The sequence below is a fragment of the Bison bison genome, unplaced genomic scaffold (genome assembly GCF_000754665.1).
Source record: "Bison bison bison isolate TAMUID 2011002044 unplaced genomic scaffold, Bison_UMD1.0 scf7180017864145, whole genome shotgun sequence".
NCBI classification, from domain to species: domain Eukaryota; kingdom Metazoa; phylum Chordata; class Mammalia; order Artiodactyla; family Bovidae; genus Bison; species Bison bison.
In genome coordinates this window covers 10,536,733-10,545,861 of record NW_011494717.1, presented here as the reverse complement: position 1 = coordinate 10,545,861, position 9,129 = coordinate 10,536,733, and the positions used below count along the sequence as shown (strand labels likewise).

The 9,129-nt window shown below is 32.6% G+C and overlaps 1 protein-coding gene across 1 annotated transcript in view; it reads right to left on the bottom strand.

Annotated features, from left to right (window-relative positions):
* Nucleotides 1-8,802, bottom strand: part of SPDYA (speedy/RINGO cell cycle regulator family member A) — a 36,648-nt gene extending 27,846 nt beyond the window's left edge. The window contains exons 1-3 of the mRNA XM_010840670.1: nt 7,529-8,802; nt 5,577-5,635; nt 3,462-3,547 (exon numbers count right to left, since the gene is read on the bottom strand). Coding sequence (XP_010838972.1) covers nt 3,462-3,547; nt 5,577-5,635; nt 7,529-7,763 — 380 coding nt within the window. The 5' untranslated portion in view covers nt 7,764-8,802. The remainder of the gene's footprint in view (nt 1-3,461; nt 3,548-5,576; nt 5,636-7,528) is intronic.
* Between the last annotated feature and the right edge of the window lie 327 nt (nt 8,803-9,129).

The window sequence follows — 9,129 nt, the reverse complement described above, 5'->3', positions numbered from 1 at the left end:
TTTCAACTGTGGTGTTGGAGAAGACTCTTGAGAGTCCCTTGGACAGCAAGGAGATCCAACTAGTCAATCCTAAAGGAAATCAGTCCTGAATATGCACTGGAAGGACTGATGTTGAAGCTGGAACTCCAATACTTTGGTCACCTGATGCGAAGAACTGACTCACTGGAAAACACCCTGATGCTAGGAAAGATTGAGGGTAGGAGAAGGGGTTGACAGAGGATGAAATGGTTGGATGGCATCACGGACATGATTTTGAGCAAGCTCCGGGAGTTGGTGATGGACAGGGAAGCCTGGCGTGCTGAAGTCCATGGGGTTGCAAAGAGTTGGACACTTCTGAGCAACTAAACTGAACTGATAATGCACTATGTTACAGAGGACCCTGATAGGCTACAGTCCACAGGGTCACAAAGAGCTGGACATGACTGAGCAACTTCACTTTCACTTTTCAATAGGACCACATTATGATTTCATTCTACATTAACAATTTTTCAGGCTCCATGCAATGAAATGTCTGTATCTTACACATGTAAGTTGTCTTCTAATTTGAAATAGATTTTTCTTGGAGCAGAGTCCATTTATTTTGCATAAGGTTAATTATATTTATTCAAATAAAGACTTAAGAAATTCTACATTAGCCATTGAGGTATGCAAAAAAAGTAAGGTACACATTCCTTGCCTTTAAGGAGTTTATAGTCAAGTAGAAAAGGCAACATGAAAAAAATACATAACTAAAAAAGAATATAGAAAAATAATAGTAGAAGTTCAGTGTGTTAAAAGAATACATAGAAAATAACTTGAAACCTACAGCCCAGATTATTGTACCCAGCAAGGATCTCATTCAAGTATGAAGGAGAAATCAAAAGCTTTTCAGACAAGCAAAAGCTGAGAGAATTCCGCACCACCAAACCAGCTCTCCAACAAATACTAAAGGATATTCTCTAGACAGAAAACACAAAAATGGTGTATAAACTCGAACCCAAAACAATAAAGTAAATGGCAACGGGATCATACTTATCAGTAATTACCTTAAACGTAAATGGGTTGAATGCCCCAACCAAAAGACAAAGACTGGCTGAATGGATACAAAAACAAGACCCCTACATATGTTGTCTACAAGAGACCCACCTCAAAACAGGGGACACATACAGACTGAAAGTGAAGGGGTGGAAAAAGATTTTCCATGCAAATTGGGACCAAAAGAAAGCAGGAGTCACAATACTCGTATCAGATAAATTAGACTTTAAAACAAAGGCTGTGAAAAGAGACAAAGAAGGTCACTACATAATGATCAAAGGATCAATCCAAGAAGAAGATATAACAATTATAAATATATATCCACCCAACATGGGAGCACCGCAGTATGTAAGACAAATCCTAACAAGTATGAAAGGAGAAATTAACAATAACACAATAATAGTGGGAGACTTTAATACCCCACTCACACTTATGGATAGATCAACTAAACAGAAAATTAACAAGGAAAAAAAAAAAAAAAACATGTATCTATAAAGTTCACTAAAGCAAAGCACAGTAAAATGAGGTATGGCAATAAAAGGTGTTAAATTTATCAAATAAAAAAAAAAAGTGCTGAAAAAGCTGTCAAAAAAAAAAATAAATAAATAAATAAATTCAAAAAAAAAAAAAAAAGAAAATAACTTGAAATAGAACCGTGGCTGAGAAAATATTTAATGAGAACTATTGAGTTGGGTGGGCTTCCCCTGTGGCTCAGATTGTAAAGAATCTGCCTGTAATGCAGGAGACACAGGTTTGATCCCTGGGTCAGGAAGATCCCCTGGAGAAGGGAATGGCAACCCACTCCAGTATTCTTGCCTGGAAAATTCCATGTATAGAGAAGCCTGGTGGGCTACAGTCCATGGGACTGCAAAGAGTCGGACACAACTGAGCGACTATCACTTTACTTCACATTAAGTGGGGTTATATCAAAAGTACAATTAGATATAAAAATGGAAATTATGATTCATGTTACTTTTAATATGAAGCTTATAATACAACATGCAATAAAACCTGACATGCTACTACACAGTGTAAGCTAACAAAGTGCTCTGCTGGTAATAATTTTACAAAGCTGGTCAAATCCAATTTTGGGCATGTGGTAACATTTAAATAAAGTTTATTTTGGCTTGTTTTCAATTTTCAGGTGAGAAAAAAACTACAAAATAGATATTGCATCAATATACAGATATAATACTAAAAGACACATTAACAGCAATACAGCTTAGTGTCAAATGGCTGGATGTGGCCATTGGCAAATCATACCTAAATCTGTGTCCCAGTTCCACTGCTTACTAACTTTTGTGATCTTGGAAAGCACTTAATCTTCCTAAGTTTTATTTTTCCTATCTGTAAAATGGAGATAATTTAAAAATATATCTCATAGGAAAATTAAATGAGTTTATAGAAAACATTTTTCTGGTGTCTCGCACATGATACTTAAATTAGCAAATACTATTATGTTCCTCCAATTTAGCAATCATCATCAAATTTTATACTGAGTTCACTTTTTCCTATGCATGGGGAAATGTATCTCCTGAAAACATGCAAAGATCAATTTCTTCTAGTCCTATTTCTTGAATTGCATTCTGAATTAAGCAGACTTTAAATTCTTCATTGCTAATAGTTGCTGTGATATTTAACTTCAATATGTTTATATGTAGCTCCTTAGTTAGGTACTTAAAATTATATTCATATATTTCAAACTGTAGCATTGTATCCAGGTACTGGGCTTTTGATACTGAGATTGTCTAGAGTATTTTCCACAAACTGTTCAACTTAAAAGGGCAATAGTTATAATGATTTTTACTAAATATTAAATTTCAAAGAGGATATTCTGGCTTTTGACAAGTCTCTAAGTCCAAAAGAAGAAATTTTGGGGATAATTTATATGGAACACTATATAAAGTATGACAATGTGAAAAGTACAATACAAACTCAAGTGGAATATTAAAAAATAAATCTTAGGCATAAGATCAATGAAAAGAACATAAGAAAATCCTATTAAAGTAAAAAAAAAATACAGCTTTTAAACAGGAAGGCCTATTCAAAGATATATACCAGGGTTTAAACAGCCTCTATTTTAAATAAGGTATTGTATATATTGCGCTTCCCTGATAACTCAGTTGGTAAAGAATCTGCCTGCAATGCAGGAGACCCTGGTTCAATTCCTGGGTCAGGAAGATCCTCCGGAGAAGGGAAAGGTTACCCACTCCAGTATTCTTGGGCTTCCTTGGTGGCTCAGCTGATAAGGAAACAGCCCACAATGCAGGAGACCTGGGTTCCACCCCCGGGTTGGGAATATACCTTGGAGAAGGGAAAGGCTACTCACTCCAGTATTCTCGTCTGGAGAATTCCATGGACTGTATAGACCATGGGGTCACAAAGAATCAGACACGACTTATAAATAACTACCATAAAAACTACCACTTAGTAGAAAGCATACTTACAGAGCAATAAAGAAATTTATCCTGGTATGCTCATTTACAGTAAATTTAGCTCTCTTGAAATAAACAAAGGTCATAGCCAAAAGATACTATAGAGAAAAAAGTTAAAAGTTAAAATTAATGTTTTGCTTTCATAAGTAAAACTGCTTTAAACTAGCTGTCTTTCTATGCTAAAACAATAAAGCATTATTTATCCTTATTATAGAAATACCTATTTGAGTCCTTATTTTTTGGCTTCCTTTAATCCATATGAACAGTGAGAAATAGTTCTGGATCACTTATGACTAAGTCATAATTGGAATAAACTCCTAAATTTTATTCTTGCCAATATCTTTTGAACCCCAAACGCATTTTTTTTTCTATTATTCAAACATATAAAGAAGCTGAAACAATAATCAAGTGAATAACCATACATCCTTTACCAAGATTCATCAACTGTTACTCTGTTGCCACACTGGCTTGATGTGTGTGTATATACAATTTTCCCTGCCTCAACTCTTTGAGTTAGTTGTAGACATCCATACTCAAAATAATTTAAAAAATAACTTCTAACCAAAAATTAGAATCACATGGCTCTATTTTCACTGGGAAAAGTGTTTTAAATGTATTACTAGGAAGACATGTCTAGCCTGTTATTAGGACCCATGCCAGGTTCTGCCTGTTCAAGTTAAAAACAAGTTACAATACAAATATATTAGACTCCCTTTCGTAAAATAGCTAATTCATCCTACCTTCGCAGGTTTGACCACAAAGGTGATTCCAAGTTCTTCAAGGTAACTTTCAGTAGAGGACTCGATACTAGTTTGTTAAGATACACTATTCCTGGTTAGTTACTTTAGAGGCACTGCCCCCTGCTGTCCAACAACTTTAATTACCGATAAGGCACTTAAAACTAAAATTTAAACTTTAGAAGTCCACATGAACTGGATATTTGATATTAAGGCATTACTGTTAATTTTTAAAGGTATTAGTGACACTGATTATGTTTAGAAAGATCTCACTTTTTAGAAGTACATCTTTAAATATTTATGGATAAAATGTTAGGCTGTCTGGGGTTTGCTTCAAAATAATCCAGTTTTGGGGACAGAAATGAGAAGAAACAAGAATGGCAATGAGTTAATCACTGTTTTAGCTTAGGTACACAGACGGTCTTTGTTCTATTATCTCTATTATAATTTTAAATGTACTACCGCATGTTTGAAATTTTATAAAATTAAAATTTCAAACTTTAAAAGAAAACCTCCAATTTTATTTTTGTTATCTTAAGCTTAAAATAAGAGAGTTTACATCAATATTAAGTTAATGGGTATTTAATCATGAGGTAGTCTGTTAATTCCCTTTTCTGTTGGTTGGCACATTATCTTAAATGTGATATGAAGTCATGTCGCATTTTCTGATATGACTAACTGGTCTAAGATGACATTTATAAAGCTGAAATTCTAACTGTTTGGCTAAACCTAAAGAGTACAGAGACATCACAATCCCTACTGTATAAATCAGCATCATGATGTTCTTTTATGAAACACTGATTCCTATACAAAGAATAAGATAAACTAATTTTACTCTACAAGATTATTGGGATTTGTTTCATTTAAATTATCTACAAAATATTAAAATGTATAATCAACCACTTTTATCAGATGTTATTACCTTATAGAAGGTAACAATTCTGATCAAAACATATTAAGCCTAATACAGCAAATATTTTATAACTATAAATGGAGTATAACTTAAAAAAATTGTGAATCATATTGTACACCTGTACTGTACATCAACTGAACTTCAATTAAAAAAGAATCAAAAGCAAAACCAAACCAAAAACACCCAACCAACCAAACAAAAAACATATTACGTCTATATTGATTCTTGTTTTAAATCAAACAAATATGGGTTTAAGATCATATGAACCTAAATCAATAATACTTTACAATTCCTTGAGTATAGATGGAATAAATGTATGTTGTATACTAACGTATAAGGATTCCATTTTGAAGGAGCAACGTTAAGTTAGTTCTTTTCTTAACCTTAATTAATAAGATAGAAAATCATTATAAGGTTCATTAGACAGTCCATTAACATAAAAATGCTAGTTAATGATTATACTGTTATCAAATTTACCTTGTCTGCAATTTTACAGCAGCAGTCCATCCACAAGAAATCCTGAATTAAATCATCATCTACAACAAAAGAAGGCTATGACTTGTCTTTTGAAAACAGGTTTCCTTTTGAAGAATTAATTTTTACATGAGATTATAAACAATGCTTATAAATCACACAAAATGGCTGGACTGGTATTGTACAAAGTATAGTTTTTGGTTCTTTAGTGTGTTTACCACTGCAAGCACTGTACAGAAAACTACCACTTTATTTTTTGGCTTCTTCCTACCTGATTTGCTTTAATATATAGCCCAGACTAGAGGGGGAATGCCAGAAGTGTTTGATTTACTAAATATTCCAGTAGCTCTTTTAGGAATGTTTTGGGTAGCTCTAGATGGGCTCTTTGTTAATTTCCAAAACAAATCTTTAACAGGTGGAAATGGAATCTGATAAAAAATAACTCAGTCATTAAGAAATAATGACTCAATGAATACTCTGTTTTCTAAATATCTTTTTTTTTTTTTTTTTAACCGCTTTCTCCTTTTAGGTATAGGGTATTTTTAGTTTTGGGTTCTTTTTCTATCCTCATATTTATCTCATCTCTGTCCAATTATCTATTATCCAAATACACATGAAAATGTCTATGTAAGGAAGATTTAAAATTCATTAGTTATTTATAACATTTAATTTTGGAAAGACAGTGTTTTGACAAAAAGATCAACAGAAAAAAGTACTGTTAAAAAGAATAACATCCAAAAAATAGGTAAAAAACACTCACTTCAAATAAAGACTCAAATACATAATACCAAAATATATGTGTAGCTGTCAGAAAATAATTTGGAAAAAAATCCACTTTTTTCCATTTCTCCCTTCATTTTTAGTTAAATAACTAAGTATAACTTTTTATTACATCCTAGGAATATTATCAGTGTAGTCAAATAAATGGAAAGTTCCAATATGTATCGACTTTCTGAGAATAATTAATCTCTGCCTTGTTAATTCCATTTCTATTTCTTAAATTACCTAAAATGGTAGAGCCATGTATTTTCCCTTATTTCCCATATTCAGTTATGAATAACAAAAAAGTTTCTGGGTAATAATTTTGCTCTACTCTTAATAGAGAGGGAACCCCCATCCCCCATTTTTTAAAGACTTCTGTCCTCTCAGAAGGGCAAATACTCTTGTCCCTAACTCTCTCTTCTTTTATGCATCTCTTTTCCTCTATAAGCAAGGAAGGTTGTTACCTCAATCTACCAGTCTGTGATAGCTACTTGATTCAGTCCCACAGATAAGTACCAGAATCTATCTATCCAACCTTTTATTCTGTCTACCTTACTACCTCCCCAAAAAAAAAAAAAAAAAAAAAAAAGGTCCTCTTTCTTGGGCCAGGAGAAATACTACAAAGTTTCTTTTTGGTTATTTTTAAGATTATCAGCAAAGCAGCACTGTTTCAAGATCTGAACAAAATTCAATTTTATTATATGAACATTATGATAAAACATAGTTAATTTTTAATAATATTCCCCAGAGATTATACTGAAACTTCTCTAGGTTGACTAACCTTGCCAGTTTGCTCAGTTTTAGCACTGAGTCCTGGGAAACCCCTCCGGCTCAGTGACACGAGTCAGTTAGCTCACCTGAGACTTTCTGTGTATTTACTTTAGGTCAAACAAAACTCATGCTATGACCTTGAATTGCCCAGAATTTATATTTGACACTTGAATTAAGTAGACTAGAAGCTAGATGAGTCAGAATTTCTACTCTAAAAGTAACAAAAACAAACAAAAATCTAGCAGTGGGGGGAAAAAAAAAACAACAGACTAAGGCAAAAACAAATTTGGTTGGAGATGGAAAATCTGACACAGAAAATAACAGCATCCTTTTTGATTATCATGAAAATGATAAAACAGAACTTACATTCTCTCATTTTTAAGTACTTTATAATTACCTCTATTACAATATTTTAAACCTACCAAATAATTTAAAGAAAGCAGTCATTTCCTGACGCTGTATAACTAGACAGGGTCCTTTGGGGCGTTTAGACTTGTTGCTATTATGTGCATTTTTTTCAGATGCTGGCCAACTATCTTTAAAAATAGGACGCTTCAGGGTAATGGGTTTTTTAGGCTGATGCAATCTATTTGACCCCGATTTTACATGTACAGTGACAGTAGGTGGTGTCTCACAACACAGCTGATTATGTCTCATTTTGGTTTCCCACGATTCCTGTAAAAATAAAACACAAAGTTATTTATCACACTCTTGTTCACTTCAAGAAAAGCTATGTTTCCTTTGGGTCTAGTATGCCTCTATTCCCAAATAATAAAATACTGCATACTATTTTGCTTTGACTACTAGGGAACTAAAAACCAAATTTTAAAGTTAATTATAGAAACTGTACTGAGTTTATAATCTATTTGTGGTATTCTTTTTTCCTGATAATTTTTATTCTGCTTGTACTGACATAATTTTATATGTTTACTGTCATCTCAAATTTTTTATAGAATAAGGCAAACTGCTTTGAGAACTAATTTATTATCAATATCATTATTATGTTAAAAAGCAATTCACATACACACAAACATTTTCTAACTGGTTAATTCCTGGATATGTTATAAAACTCACTGATTCAACAAGTGTTTATTGATATTTTTGAAATGTTAAAAACAATTCTAGCAAACAAATGCATGCATTGAGGGATTCTCATAAATTGATCACTTTAATTTCTAAAGTTGTGAGTGTATGACTATGCTATTTGAGTGGCTGATTACCAGTGTATATGAATGTAAACTGCTTTAGTCTAATAAAAATTGAAAGTTAATCCATCAGTATTTAATGATATGCATAATCACTACTACATTTGATGGTAATTAGTTCACATAATTACTAGTATTACTTTTATGATCAAAGTATTTATAGGGTACTAGGAAATGCAGTTATCAATAGCAAAAGCAGCAAACTATTTTAAGACCCTAATGAGAATCTCTGAATCCATAACTAACAGTGACCCAGACAGTCGTGCCTCCCTCAATGTTCAGTGAGTTAGGTACAGATTCTCCTTCCTGACCCTCAGAAACTTCCCTGCTGAAGGAAGGAATGGAAAATAAAATTGGATATATTGAGTCTAGATCAGAATTGTCCAATATAAAGTAAGCCACATACATAACTTTGTATTTCTAAAGCCACATTTAAAAAGCACAAATAAGCAAGTCATTTAATTTTACAAATATACTTTATGTAACTGAATATTTCCAAAATATAATTTTGGCATGTAATCAATATAAAAACTAAGAATACATTTTACATTCTTCTTTTATACTAAGTCTTTGAAATCTGGTTTGTATTATACTTATATCTCAATTTTGAATGCTAAAATTTGCAACAGTTAGTGAAATGTAGTCTTGCCAAAACAATGATCTAGGAGGTAAGGGAAAAATATTTTATATTCCTTCAATATTTAATTGTAAAGTAAAAATTCTTCAGTTGCACCTGCCACATTTCAACTGTTTAATAAGCACATATGCCTAGTAGCTACCCATATTAGACAGCACAGGGCTAGATTATGAAGAACCAG